Genomic DNA, 14674 nt, shown 5'->3' with positions numbered 1-14674 from the left:
AGCAGCCTTGTGTAAACTAACTTGGAATCCATTCATGGGCCTCTGGGGAAACACAGTGTAAAAACATACTGGTTTGAAATGAGACTCCTCCTTAATGTGCTTCTGCAGCTCCTGCTCTGAGGTTTACTTCTAAGGTCCTGTGTACCACTTGTTTGAGTACTAAATTTTTAATGTTGAGAAAACAGTCTTAGCTGAGGCTGCAGGGGGAAAAAACCAAGCAGCAATCAAGTTTAATGGAATAGCTCTTGATAGAGTAAGCTTCTCAAGTATGAATTAGGAATTCTGTTTTCTGTGAATGTATTTGCAAAATTATGTATGCCCTTGTCTCCAAGCTAATGGAGACAAAAGAAAAATAAATGTATAAGATGGACATTTTCTCTAAGTGTTTTCACTACTTAATGCTATGAGAATATTGTTTGTTTTCCTCTCATGCTTGGAAAACAAACTGGAGTGAGAAGGGTGCACACTTCCATTCTTCTGATGTCATTGTAATGTCATCATGGCACGTAAAACTGATCAGCTTGTTTTCCATGTTCTGGCTTAATTTTTACCTGATGTGTTTTGGAAGAATGGTTGAACAGCAGAGTTCTAAAACTTGTTTACTCCCAGCCAACCCATGTATTGTCAGCTAAGGACTGGTAACATTTCAGGAAAGAAATGAAGCAGCAAAAGAAACAGGACACAAGGCTCAACCTCTGTGCATAGCACCATACCTGTTAACTTTGTTCACTGGGATTTTGCTTGCGAGTGTGTTAGTTAATTGACTGCAGTCACAGTCTGGCTGAGTGGTCTGGTTTTGTGTCTCAGCTGCATAAAACATCAGAACACCAAACTGGATAACTGTGGTCACACACATTTACTAAATCTCTGAAGATATTTAATTCTTTTTGACCTCTCTTTCTTGAAACTTAATTTATGAAAAATTGAAATATACGAAAATAAGGCCTCTTGTTCTATGTAAGTCTGATAAAAGCTATTTTATGAGAGTAATAATTAAAAAAATTAATTTCTACACATATGAAAAATTAAATTTCATGCAGCCTATCCAGTACTGGATATTAACACATGCTTTTGGGGGAGACAGAACATTTAACTCTTTATTATGCCTGTGTTTTGTGTGAAGCTGTTTTAAAGGCAGTGTAAGTAACTTAAGGCTTTGTGCCACTTAACAGTTGTTCCACCTTCTTAAATTTGTCAAGTTGTGGGATTTTAGTATATTTTAGTTTTATTGGTTTCCTTAAACATCAGCAATACCAGATCTCTTGCCTTATGGGCTAATAAGCTGTCCGTGTGTAGTCTTTCCTTGAATAAAGGAGATTGACTGAGTCTAAACTTACTTTTCTGATGTTCTTTCTGGTTTATTTAGTTGGCTTATTTTAGTCACTTTGGTTCCATGAAATTCCTGGGTCTTCCAGCTATGAAGAAAAAAACCAGATGATTTCCATTTAGACAGTATTAGTGCTTATGAGGAGGGTGTGTTGTCCATTGTGCTTTTTGGTTTTAACCTAAGCTTCACCAGGTCACAGTCATGGTATTTCAACCAGAACTGCTTTTTGCACTTTTTTTTATTTTGACTTACTACACCTGATACCGTTTTTATAATCAAGGTAAGCAATTGTGGAATTTGACCTCTTGTCTGTTTATTTTTATCTTTTGACTGAATGTGTTCTTGTTGACCTCCCTCTCCCCACCCCCCTAGAAAGCCAGTGACTTTAAAAGCTTTATTTGTTTTAATATTAGTATTCAGAAGTGTGTTATCTCTGCTTGCTCTGCTGTCCACTGATGAAATGCCTGAGTATAATGCTAGCTGCTGAGTCACTGACATTATCACTAGAATTGGTAAATGAACTGTGTTTAGAAAGCATTTACACCCTGAAAATAAATCACTGGTGTTGAAGTTTTCCTTGAAGGTACATGCCATGCCTGTTCATAAAGGAATGTTAGTAAACTCTTTCTCTACATGGCTTGTATTGTTCTTAACGTCACTCTCCTTGAAATGCAGCAATAATACCCTTTAATAATAAATGCTTTTGGTGCTGTGAACAAATGGGAAATACAGGCCTATGCTCTCTGGGTTGGTTGATTAGCATGCACAAAACAAATTATGCTCCATTTATAGTGAACTGAATGTTGCTGCAAAGAAATGGTAAGGTGGAGCCCCTCTTACAGAGTGTATCCATTTGTTGTGGACATCCTGATGAGTCCTGTACAAAGAAGATGCCTGGCCTTCTAAGCATAGCCCTCTTCTGAACATCTTGTCTTGGGGAGTGACACCTGTGATGTGCTTACTTTGCTTGCATAGCTTCATGTTAAGCCATTTGTAAGGTACATGGACTCAGTGTTTTTGGATAGGGATGTTTTCCCTCCTCTCGTGCTTGAAAGGGCTACATTATTAATGTGAAAATGTGGACATCAGTGCAGTAATTCTTGGATCTCTAGGTGTGCTAGGAGACTTTGAGCATGGCTTTAGAGCATGCCTATTTGAAGGGGGTCTGCAGTATACCTTCATAATGTAGGGGTACTTTTTAACATAGAAGTAGATTGCAAACTTTTTCATCTGCTTCAAGGAGTTTTGTGTTGCCAGAGCTACACTGCTTCCACAACAAAATCTTGTTCAAATATGTTTGACCTTTAAATAGGAATATGGCTTCTTGTTAGTCTTGAAATATAATATAATATAATGTTGCTATTGCACATCCTCCTTTTTTGAGTCAAAAACCACAGTGAGAGAAAGGGTAAAGAGAACAAAGCTACTCTAATCTTGTCTGGAAATATTCCGTGTAAGTGGTCGGAGTATCAGCCTCCAGGCCTTGTGCTGGGCTACAGTAGCAGAAGAGCACCTGCAGCAACTTGGTGGGTTTGACCTGATAGACATAAACCAATGAGACACCCATAAACAAGGCTTTGCTCATTGTGGTGAGGAAAAATGTTGAGTTGTCAAGATAGTAGTGTACCTTCTCTAGGTAATGGGGTAATCCATGTATGTCAGTAGTTTATACCTTTCTGGAAATGCCCAGATAATTAATTGTGGATGTGTCCTGTGCTATGCATCCAAATTGGATTGTGTGTTTTTCCAGTGAAACACCTTGCTGCAAGGTCAGACAAATCAAATTGAGGTTAAAATGAGCTGGCTGTTTGAGACAGCTGGAAACCTTAGACAGCAGGCATCTGTGCCTATGGATAGCAGAAATCTAGTTTTGTCTGACCTGAATCTCCTCCACCCCTGAAGCAATGTTTTGGACTAAGGCCTAAACCCTAATTTCACAGAAGAACAAAATGGAAATGGTTGAGGTTGGGTGGGACCTCTGGAGGTCCTCTGGCCACCCACCCTGCTCAGTCAAAGCCACCTGGAGCTGATTGCTCAGGACCATGTCCAGATGGCTTTTGAGTATCTCCAAGGATGAAGGCTCTATAACCTCTGTGGGAAGCCTGTGTCAGTGCTCGGTCACCACCACGATGAAAAAAAAATGGTTTTTTTACAATCAGAGGGGATTTCCTGCATTTCAGCTTGTGCCCATTCTGTTCTGTCCTGCCACTGGGCACTACTGAGAAGAACCAGTCTCCAGTTGTCCTCCCTTCAGGTATTTATATAGATGAGATTTGACATGAGCCCCCTCTTCTCTAGTTTGAGCAATCCTTAGACGTACAAACACTTAAGGGGCAGTCCAGTACAACAGTGTTAGAAAATTTCAAGGAGCCATGTGTGCAAGATCAGCTGATAATGTCGTCAGTGCTTTTCTACTGTTGTCTTTGTTTACATGCAATTTAATGAATCTTAAAAATAATATGTCATTCTAGACTGTCAGATTGTTTCAGCTTGTGGTAGGAGAATTTAGAACTTCTGTCAAATCTACAAATTCTCTTCTAGCAGCCAGTTAGTTTTATTGGAGAAGTTTGTAAAAGAGCTTCTTAGAAGTTTAATCTGGGGTCACTTCTTCCTCTGAGCTGTAGATGCTGTTGGATTGCATATAGGAGAGTAGTAAATAGAAGACTTAACAGTCTTAACTTTGCTGTGGTGTTCTTGGAAAAAGTTTGTAAAAACCCAAACAAACAAAACAATAGAAAATCCCTACCACATAAGGGCAAAGGTATTTGAGATCATTCATAAGTAGAAAATATATGTTCCACTAAATGAGAGCATTGGGATTATCTAGTTCTGCACTGAATTTCCATACTCCAGAGCATATTTATCTGTCTGCTCTGACTGCTGGACAAATAGAGTATGTCTGCATGACATACTCTAATTTCAGGAAATGTCTTATCAACCTACCCAGGGCCTGGCTGAAGTCTGCTGGCTGTTGCCTGCTTAGGAGTAAGAAGAAAAACAGTGTCTCAGAGGAAAATCATCCCTTAGTAGGGGCAATCTTCTTAATGCTCCAAGTCCCTCTAAAATTTAAAATAGAAGTGGGATTTTTGCATCTGTAGTGGTCTTTAAAGTTTGATTCTTTAATGTTGGAAATGTGGGAAGAATGTGTTCTGGGCTATAGCAGAAACAGCAAAGAATGCTTTCCAAGGTGGATTTTATTTGGTGATAAGAACTCCAGCACTGCACTGTAAAGCTCAGTGTTGATTTCTGGCCTATGTAACGTTTTTCACTTTAATTCGGTTAGTGTCCAAAATGAAATAAAAACTATCAAGTGAGACATCTGAGTTTTTCAAAAATGCAGAACAACTGTACAAGCAAGCATGTTTGTTTTGGAATTTCTTTTTAAAAAACCTGTCAGTTAGACTTCATGAATGATGAATAATTAACAATATTCCCAGTGCAGAGCTTGTAGAACAGACAGCCAGCTTCAGAAGTGTTAATTTTTTCTAATAGGAAGCTGTTTTCACTCTGAGTCAACAACTGAGTCCAGCAGCACTAGAAAGCCAGTAAGAGCCAACAAAAACATGGCAAAAACGTGACATTTGCTTCAAGAGGAAACATGACATGCATTTGCTATAATCCAGTTGGGAAGAAGTGTGGGGGAGAGATTACAAAGGGGTTGATCAAAGTAATCAGTGGTGTATACAGAAGAATACTTAAGGGAAGTAGTTAGATCAAAACTGACCTAAGATCTATTTTCAAAACAGTCATTGAGAATAAAAAGAAAATGTTTCCTGTATGCAATCTTAAGAACCCTTACATCTTAAAATATGGTCTCTCTGTGAGACTAGCAAACTTCAAAGATGTCCAGTCCCTCAAAGGGAGAAGACAAAAAATTGTCCCTACCGGATGTGAAAGCATGCAGCAGTATGCTGTTCTGGTTCTGTTGGCATCAGAGTAATAGATCAGTTTCAAGGAAGTGTTTAGTTTGAGGAAAGTTACTTGTGGCATATGCCTCTGAGAACATAAATGTTTAAACTCACTGGGGCAGCAAAATATCCTTGGGTGTGGTTTTTCTCTGATAATTGTGTAGGTCTGCAACTCAAAATGTGCTTCCCAAATGTGTGCATCGCTGCAGATGTCATTGACTCCCAGCTTGTTTTGGCATTAGTATTGGCAAGAGTGAATAGCAGCAATATTTCATTTTAGCATTACTCAGAATAGAAACAATACTTAACAGAAAATTACAAAATCAGAAGCTTTTTCTTTGAAGTCCTGATATTTGAATAATCAGTATTACAGTACTGGAACTCAAGTAGGGACAGAATAGGCTCTGGAGACTGGCAACTTCTGCAGCTCTCAAACCTAAGTAGACCTCATGACATTTATCAGATTACAGTTAAATTGTTAAAGTAAAATGGGAAAAACAAATACATTTGAGAGGAAGACTTGGAATTGCCATTGAGTCTCACTTTAGAAACAAGCCAGAAAGAGCTTTCTTAGGTCTTGACTATACAGAAACACTTTGAAGAAAACAGTTTCTCTGATAGAAAATCCAAGATTTTAAGCCAAAACCAGCCTTCTAATCTGCAGTCAGCAATTTGTCTTTGCAGTTTGCTCATGTGCTCTTAGACAGGTTCCTGGCTGGGAGCTGCAACATTCTCCACTGGTTAAAATTGCAGTGCTTCAGCAGCCTCTGAATAAACAGACTTTGACATAGCCAAATGTGGAAACAGGAGAGGGGAGGGAAGGCAGCAAGGTCCGTGTTGAGGAGGAAGTGTTAGTGTTTTAGGAGGGAAAGGTGGGAGGCAAACAGTCCTTGTCCCTAGCATGTGGCTAGTTCAGAAACTGTTATTCCCAGCAGTCTTGAATGATGAGTTTTTATATTAGACATGTATGCTGGGAGAAGGCTGCTGCGTGCTCTCAGCATCTTCAGCTTTTCTCTTGAATAACAGTTCTCTTACAGCCTAAATGTCTGCCTGAGCTGACATGGTCCTGCCAAAGTAAGAGTTCCTTCTGTGTGGATGATAGCTTGGCTCTTGCTTCTACTGGTACTTCTGCTGTATTTTTCTAAGTTTTATGATTTTTATGAGTTTTATACCTGATCCTTTCCTTCATTGGCAGAATTTAATTATATTAATAAATCAAATATAGGGAAATACTACAACTTTATGCTCAGAAGAATGAAATATAACCATTCCAAATCAGCTCTGCTAAATTCGTCCTCTTGAACTTTGATGTGAATGTTCGTGCTTGACTAACAATGAACTCTTGTGTTCATCTGGGGGAATGACTGAGGCAGTCGTATGACTTGTTCTACAAAGTCTTTGATTTCTTCTATAGACTTGGGGTTGGAATATTACAGATTACCAGGACTTCAAGTCGGTATGTATGGGGTTTGGTTGTGTGTATGAGGGTATTTCAGCCTTTGTACAAACTGTACTGGTGATGTTTTCTGTTTATGGGTCTGAAAGCAAGCCAGCTGTTATGTTTGCTCTCCAAGTGTGTTTTCCCTTTTGAACATGACTATCTCAGTAAGCTGTGGTACTCTGATGCTGTAGAGTCAGCTGGCTGGACTTTGGAGATGAAGACTGATGCTGTCTTGTGATACAGTAAATAACCATTTGCCTATCACCAGTGAGCTCAGCTTACCTCCTAGATTAAGTGATCACATCTTGTTTTGCTTTTCAGTAGTTGCAGTAGTTCAAGTCACTTTCACTTTCTGACTATGCTGGGTTTAGGTCTGGTAGATCTCTGAAACTGGGTTACTGACAGGCTTATGGCACAGAGAGTGGGAAAACCTGAGCAGGAAGTAATGGCTGAAGTAAATCATGACCTATTTCAGATCAGTCCTCTGTTCCCTGGAATGAGCCAAGGCTGTGATGAAGTTTACAGGAACTAGTTTACTCCAGCAAATGAAGAGTTAGGATGCAAGACTTTAACATATGTTTACATAGCAGACATTTGTCACAAGTCTCTTGTGCTTTTGATGGTGCTGGGGAGTAGTGAGTCAGCAAGAGGTTCTTTGTAGAAGGGCTTGTGTGTAAACAGATCAGAACTCCAAAAGTTTTGTGTAAAATATTTACATGCTTTAGGAATCTGGGGATGTCTTCATGAAATTGATTGCATCTGTTTGGGAACACTTTGTTGTTGCTTTAATGTGTGCTGTTACACTTGCAATTTTTTGTTGTGCCACAGGAGTATTCATAAATCGCTCAGTCCTTTATCCAGTGCCTCAAATACCTGAGGCACACTTGCAGGGAAACATTCTGAAACTAGAACTGTTCCTGTTTTTTGGGGATGGAAGGTTAAGAGAAAAGCATGATTATACATATTCATATCATATACTGATGTGTGCTTAGAGGGAGTTATGTCCCATGAAAAGAGGTAAAAATCAGTCCTTTTCTATAATTTATTTTCTTTCTGGGAAACATCCTGTGTTGAAGTTCAAGTATGGTTAAAACTATGAGAACTTTGGAGTGAGTTCTTTTTGAGAGCAACTGGTTTCAGTTTTCACTTCAGTAGCAGCTTAAGCAGCAATTTGGTATTATTCCAGGTAGGAGAAAGTCTTAACAGCACATTTCATAGAAGTTTGTCCTGTAGAACGAGTGCCGCAGTAGCATGCTTTGAAGTTAGCTAGCAAAATATATAGAAATGTTCCGTTCCTAAACAGATACACCTCGAGGAAAATACTCATTCTTTACATTTCTACCTTTGTTCAAGACATGCAGGCAGGCCTGGCTCTTTATAAAACTTTTTAGCTCTCATTCTACATTAATAGATTTACTCAGCACTAGTTTAAACTGGACATCACAAACGACTGGCTTATGCAAGAAGATGCTAGCAATAAGGACTGTATTGTACTAACAGCAAAAATACAACTGTGCAAGCTTGTTAGAATAGACAAACTGCATACATATCAAACTCTGCATCGAGGTTGTGGTTTCCACTCTTTGCCTCATGTTTTTTGGTAGGGGTTTTCGTTTGATATGAAAATCACAGAAGGGACAGAGTTCTTGCTTTGAATTCCCAGTGCTTTCTGTGACGGGTTTTCTGTCGTTTCATGTGTTACAATGCAGTGCTCTGTAAGATCTATCTTTCAGTGTATTATGTCCTGTTGGAGTAGCTGACTCTGGAAACTATCAGCTTCATATGAATAGATGGAGTATGAAACAAATGGCAGGTTTGATTTACTTTACGTTACTACAGAAAGCATCAGGAGATGTCCACATAAAAATACCAGTTCTACTGTAGCAGTGTTTTTTTAATTCCTTGGTTATGTGTTAATTTCCAGCCAGGTGTTAGTCTAGCCTCTACCTTCCAACCTGCGCCTCATTTCTGTGCTTTGTGGGAAATATCCCATTAGAAATGACATTTCTGGGGGGATGGAATTTCTGTGGCAGTTGGACAAAGCCATTCAATTTGAAAACCAGACCCTCCCTTCTGAGCATCCGAGCCGTTGGTGAGGCGGTGTTACGGGCAGCTCTCCTGTGCTCAGCTTACTGCAGAGCAGGGTTGGTACGCAGTGTTCTGACACTCCAGCAGAGTCTGCCTTCAGATCCCCTCATGGTTTCTCTGAGAAAGAGGAGGTACTTCCTTTCAGCACAACTCTGAAGTCTCTGTGTTTTGGGCAGTCACTCCTAGCACTGAAGTTGAGTGCTTGAAAATAAAATTCAGCTAAATCACACTGTGGTGTTGTGAACTCTGTCTTTCCTCTCTCAGTCCAGGAGAAGTAGGATCTAAGGTATGCTGTCTTTTAATATACTGTTCTAATGTTGAAAGCATGTAGCACTGTGTATTATTGAGATGTCTGTATTTGTTTTATGCCTTGCTCGCTATATGTTTGGTTTAGTGTTTATTTGCAGCTGCAGTAGTGTGTTGCTGAGATGATCATTTATTAGCTGAGCATAGAGTGGTGTGATCCTTTCCTATCCCACAGAAGTGCCACTGTTGTTATGCATTAATTTAAATTAAAGGCATCCAGCACCAAACAAAGTAAGTATTTTGTGTATTGTACTAAGATGTCTTCAGGATGGACAGAGAGGCCTTGGTTACAGGCTGTGCTGATATAGCTCAAGACTTCACCCTTTAAAAAAGAAAAAAGGGAATAAAAAAGAGTGATTTGGTGCTTGTTACTGGTCTCCCACCTACCTCAGGAAGACTGAGGGTACAGAATGGAGTGGGACTGCTGTTTGTTACACACAGATAAGCTTTTTGATACTTTGGAATAGACATGAATTTTTTGGCAGTAGAACACAATGAAGAAATTAATTTTTAAACCATGCTCTTGTGCTTAGCAGGATTTTAGATAACATGGAAAGGCTATAGTAGTATCTACAAATAGTTTATTACTTTGCTTTAACAAAAGAGCAGTCTGATTGCTAAAACAACTCACTTCTACTATTTCAACTTAAAATGTGGTGTTCACAGCACCAAGTCTTACTGTAGTGTTTACAGGAATGTTACAGGAAGCTGTTGGAAGCAGATTTCTATTCAATTAAACCAAAAGTGAAACTAGTTACCAGACCGTGGATATCAAACATCTTCAGCTGGAGAAGTATGTGTTTAAAAGTGGATTGTTGCACTGACCTAGATATTCTGACAGAGAACCAAGACTTCAGTCTGAGGTTATAGCTGTGTCTGTAGCTGTAAGGATAATGATAGAGTGATTGTTTTCTTCTGTGAGACAAGGGTAGATAGCTTCCATCAGAAATAGTAAATCTGAAGTTTGGCTGTAATACCATTCTCTTTAGAGATGGAAGCAGGACTGATCTAAAGTGTCGTTGTCTAACAGTGTGAGCACAAGCCCAGCTTTATTGATAACTATTTTCTGTTGTTCAGAACAGCTCCTGACAAGGATAAGGTAGGAGGCCTGGCCAGTTGGGCATTGGGAACTCACCTGGCCTCATGCTGGGGTCACTTGAGCACTCGGTGCCACTTTTTATGTAAAGCTCAGAGGAAAGCTAAGAATGCTGCTGGTGGCACAAGCATTGTGGGCACCAGTGACAGGGATCTAATAGGTGGTAGCCATTCCATAATTGGAAGATGAGGAGCTGAACCCAGTAAGATTTGCCATCTGTCTCTCAGCTCAGGCACCACCATGAAAGGTACAGAAACCATAGCTGTATTACAGGCTGTGCATTACTCAGGCTGTCAATAAAATTATTCTTCCAATACTTCCTCATGCTCAGACTGGATTTCCAGAACTGTGTGTACACAGGTATCTGCATCATTTTGGTGTAATATTTACTACATTACATGGATATTTCTGTCAGTTCATAAAATGATTTAGTATTCAGCTGATTCAACTTCACAAAATCAGGTGATACTGTGCTGAAAAATACTGGTCTCTCTGCATCTAGTTTAATAGACTGAAATGCTTCTCAACTTTCTTGTTTTATGCTCTTCTTCCTGCTTATGAATCCTACACTTTTTGTGTTAATAACAAATTTTAAAACTAGTCTGGAAGTTCCTTCTGTAATCTTGCAGATGTTTTTGTGTTGGGACACTGAAGAAAGACACAATGGGGAAGAAACAACTTCTGCAAAAGGGATAAAGCTGAAATGCCATCTCCAAAAAATGGTGGTGGAGTAGCAAGGTAGATGGACTAATTGACCATGTCTTGTGAATGAGAAATAGAGCGTGGCAAGATTATGCACAATGGCAACCTGCTGCTTACATTTTGGGAAAACCTATCACTCAGTTGGTCAATTACATTGTTCAATAAACTTATGCTCTGAAAGTAGCACCAATCTGCCTGCAGTGTTTCATGTTAAACTGGGAAGAGAATGTGTGTGATTCCGAGAAAACAAAGCAGCATCCTCCCTTTACATTCAATGTACTGCAAGTAGGTTTTAGGAGGTGAACTTCATCACTTTGACTTTTATTATTGACAAAATGGAAGTATCTATTAAAGCTGTTTGGTGTTTGAAAAAAACCTTATTTCAAGCAAGAACCTTATTTCAAGCAAGGTTCTTTCTCCTGTATTGTTGAGTACGTCAGGGTTGTGTCAGCTTTATCTCTCCTAGCATTGCTTGTCTACAGGCAAAATCAATAAAATAAGGGTAGTAGAACCATTTTTAAAATCTCTTTTTTCATTCTCATGTTCATGCTGTGAAACTGTTTTGGTGCTTAAGGATGTGGTGTGTTGGCAGTGTTTCCTGACAACGGCCCTCAAGGAATGACTAGTGTAGAGATACCAGGCTGTAGAGATTGGTAGGGCAGTCTCTGGACTCTGTCTGAATGTGTGTCCATCCCATAACCTCCATACTGTTGAGAAAAATGCTATATTATAACTTTCCCTCTTAAGCCCCTAGGTATTGATTAAGGTTGCTTTAAATCCAATTCATTCAGTTATGAATGAGCATCCCAACAATTGCAAGCAATAAAATTAAGTGGGTTTTCTTTATTCCTTAGCTTCTGGCTAGCATTGTGTTGCTTATGGAACAGCTGAAAAGCTTTGGGTTTTTGTTACTACTGGTGTATAATTGCTGTACTAGTAAGTGTCTGGCAACCAGGAGGTCTGGGAGTACAGAGAAAAGTGAGCCTTACTGTAAAGTATGAAATTGATTTTACAAAAAGGGATTTATTTGTAGTGAAACCTTCTGCAATTCTGAATAGTTCTACATTATGATAGGACAGAGGAACCTTAAGGTCAAGAAAATACTTTTTTGGAGCAGGCGTGGTCTTAGGCCTGTGTTTGTTGTTGCTTCTTTAGTCACACAACTGTGACTAAAGGATGCTGAAAAGGTCCAGGTTTTTAGATTGTTTTGATTTTCCTTCAATTTGCTGTAAGTTTTAGATAAAGATTTAAATCACTCAAATCACTTACCAGAGCATTAGAGCATAATGGCATCTAATTCAATCCTGCAAAAAGTATTATTGCAAATAGCATTTTCATAACTGATTTTACTTTGCTGTTTAATAAGAGTGAAAAGTACCATTTTATTTTCAGTCCTCTATCCTCCCTGTATCAGGAGAGCAAAAATACTGATGCTGTTTCTCTAAGCTGGTGGTTCCATAACTGTTTGACAGCATACCAAATGTACTTAGCAGAAACTGCCTAATAACAGATCTTTTGCAGTGGCATGTCTGATTTGTATGAAATATTGCAGTAATTGGCTTCATTGGTACTGTCAGAGTGAACTTTAAATGAAAGTGACAGTAACTAGTCCAGACTTTTTTCATTTTGTTCAGACTAAAGCTATTAGACAGTAAGTGACTTACTGGTTTTTGTGCTTTCAATTAGCAACCCAGTTTTGTAGTCTTTTAATTATCATTTAATTGGATTCCCCCCTTACACTCGGAGCCTGGCAGCCAAAACAGCTGATTTAGTATTTGGCACAACTGAGGGGGTGAAAATTTCTTCTATAAATCTTTCTCTAGAGGATATGTTTCCACCAGCATAGAAGCTCTTTTCTGGAAGTGGCAAATCTCTTTTAATATCTCCTTGCTAGTCTCTTTTGTGCTCAGCTCTGAATCCACTGTTTGAGAAGTGGTTATAACTGAGGAGGCTGAAGCCTCCAAAGTAAAGCTTTAATGTAAACTGTAACCAGAGAGGACATACGAACAGTTCTTAAATTAGATTCAAAAAGGTAATATATGTGTAAGTTGTCCCTGTAACTGTTCCAAGAGATTAATTGTCATGTCCTTGCATGTTCTTGGTGGAGGGGGAATTAGTGTTGTAAACTGACCTTTGAGAGTAAACTAGAGGACAAGGCAGGGGTTGGGGATGCTTTTAAAAAGGGACTGGAAGGGAGAAAGGGAAAGACTTGATGGTTTAGGGGCTGAAGGAGAGGTAACACTGAAGCCTTGTTGGGCTGGGAAAAGTGGCCATTTCTGAACCTTCAGCCCTCTCCCTGCTGCTGGCAGACAGAGGAGACAGGGAAGCACCAAAAAAAAAAAAAAAAGGAAATAGGAAGGACATGTTGATTTTCCATTACTAGTATTGAACTCAAAACGTGGATAACATCATCTGCCCTGGAGTCCATTGCATGTTTCAAAAAAGGTCCACTGTCTGGTGGCTGGGCTTCTCTTTTTGTTAACTTCTGGCTCCTCAGTAAACTGTTCGGGGAGTACAGAGGGAGGGCTCTTTATATCAACGTCTCTTTCTTAACCTCCTTCTGTAATCTTCAGGGTTAAATGTTTTCAGCTCATAGTTCAGTTGCAGTTATTTGTAGCTAGCATTCACATTTGCCCTGTAATTCAATTTAGATGATGCTGCTTGGCCTAAATTGGAGCAGACTAGTAGAAGGAGCTTGGTGCGTGTTGAAACCGATCACTGACTCTGTAGTTAAGGTCATCCAAGTAGAGCTGTAAATATTTCCCCTCAGTTTTAAGGTGCAGTTATCTGGCTTGAATTCACTTATGGAATTGTGATTGATACTGTCAGATCTTATGCATCAGATTTTTCAGCTACTAAAAATGCTGACTAACAACCTTACCGTCATCACAGAAGTATTGTAATATTCTTTTTAATCCATGTGGTTTCAGTTCCAGCTGTTTGCTAGTTATTTATTCATTAGAGTCTATTTTCTGAATAGCTTCCAGCTACACATTCTTCAGAGAGATGAGATTTTATTCATACATGTATCTACTTATAGGTGAGGAATTTGAAACTGGAGCATGAGCAGGAGAAAAACAAGATCTTGTCAGAAGCATTAGAGACACTCGCTACTGAGCACCATGAACTAGAGCAGTCTCTGGTTAAGGGATCTCCACCTCTCAGCATCCTCAGTGAAGAGCAGTTCTATGATGCTGTTTCAGGTAAGTGGTGATGTCCAGAATGTGAGTGTGTAGACAGCATGTGTGTAGTGAATGTCTTGGGGACAGGTGGGGTGGGGGAAGAAGGTGGAAGCAGTCTGTCTTCAAGTGAAATCTCTGCCTTTCTAACATGGACCTAATTTTAGGAGTAAGCTTGGTGTGTTTTGTGAGCAGGGCTGTAAAAATTTGCCAGAGCTCACCTGCAGAATTGTATTGCTTCACCTTAGCATGACCAAAGGTTAGGAAACCACAGGACAGAAATGAAAGGTCTGATTGCTTGGGAGTCTACACCCTTTTTTTAAATAGCAAAACATAAGGCTCCTATTTTGGGAGAGGTAACTGTATCTTGTAGCTTTCTGACTTGCTTTGTCCGTGGTGGTGTGTACTTTTTCCTTTGTTGTGTTGTTAAGATCAGACTGTAAAAATCCCTAATTATTAGGGATAATTATATTAAGAAAGGCTTGTTCTATTTCAGTTTTGTATACCTGAAATGTTAAAAGTGAAAGAAAAGGATGAATCAATATTCTGCATGTATTTCTTAAATGTCTTTTCTTTCCTCATCTGTTCTTCAGTTAGTGTCTTTTATAATTTCATATGCAGAGCATG

At 39.2% G+C, this 14674-nt stretch overlaps 1 protein-coding gene across 8 annotated transcripts in view; it reads left to right on the top strand.

The window, feature by feature from the left end:
* OSBPL1A (oxysterol binding protein like 1A) overlaps positions 1 to 14674 on the top strand; it is a 77813-nt gene that overhangs the window by 34090 nt on the left and 29049 nt on the right. For 6 of the 8 annotated variants that reach the window (XM_064435321.1, XM_064435338.1, XM_064435328.1 and 3 more), the window contains one exon: positions 13909 to 14071. The exons of 1 other annotated variant lie outside the window; for it this stretch is intronic. In XM_064435321.1, the coding sequence (XP_064291391.1) occupies positions 13909 to 14071 (163 nt within the window). Of the gene's footprint in view, positions 1 to 8817; positions 9051 to 13908; positions 14072 to 14674 lie in introns of those variants that run through there. One more of the 8 variants, XM_064435369.1, reaches the window with a different exon arrangement.

The sequence above is a fragment of the Passer domesticus genome, chromosome 1, assembly GCF_036417665.1.
Source record: "Passer domesticus isolate bPasDom1 chromosome 1, bPasDom1.hap1, whole genome shotgun sequence".
In the NCBI taxonomy this organism is placed as follows: Eukaryota; Metazoa; Chordata; class Aves; order Passeriformes; family Passeridae; genus Passer; species Passer domesticus.
This window is presented reverse-complemented; position numbering and strand designations above follow the sequence as displayed.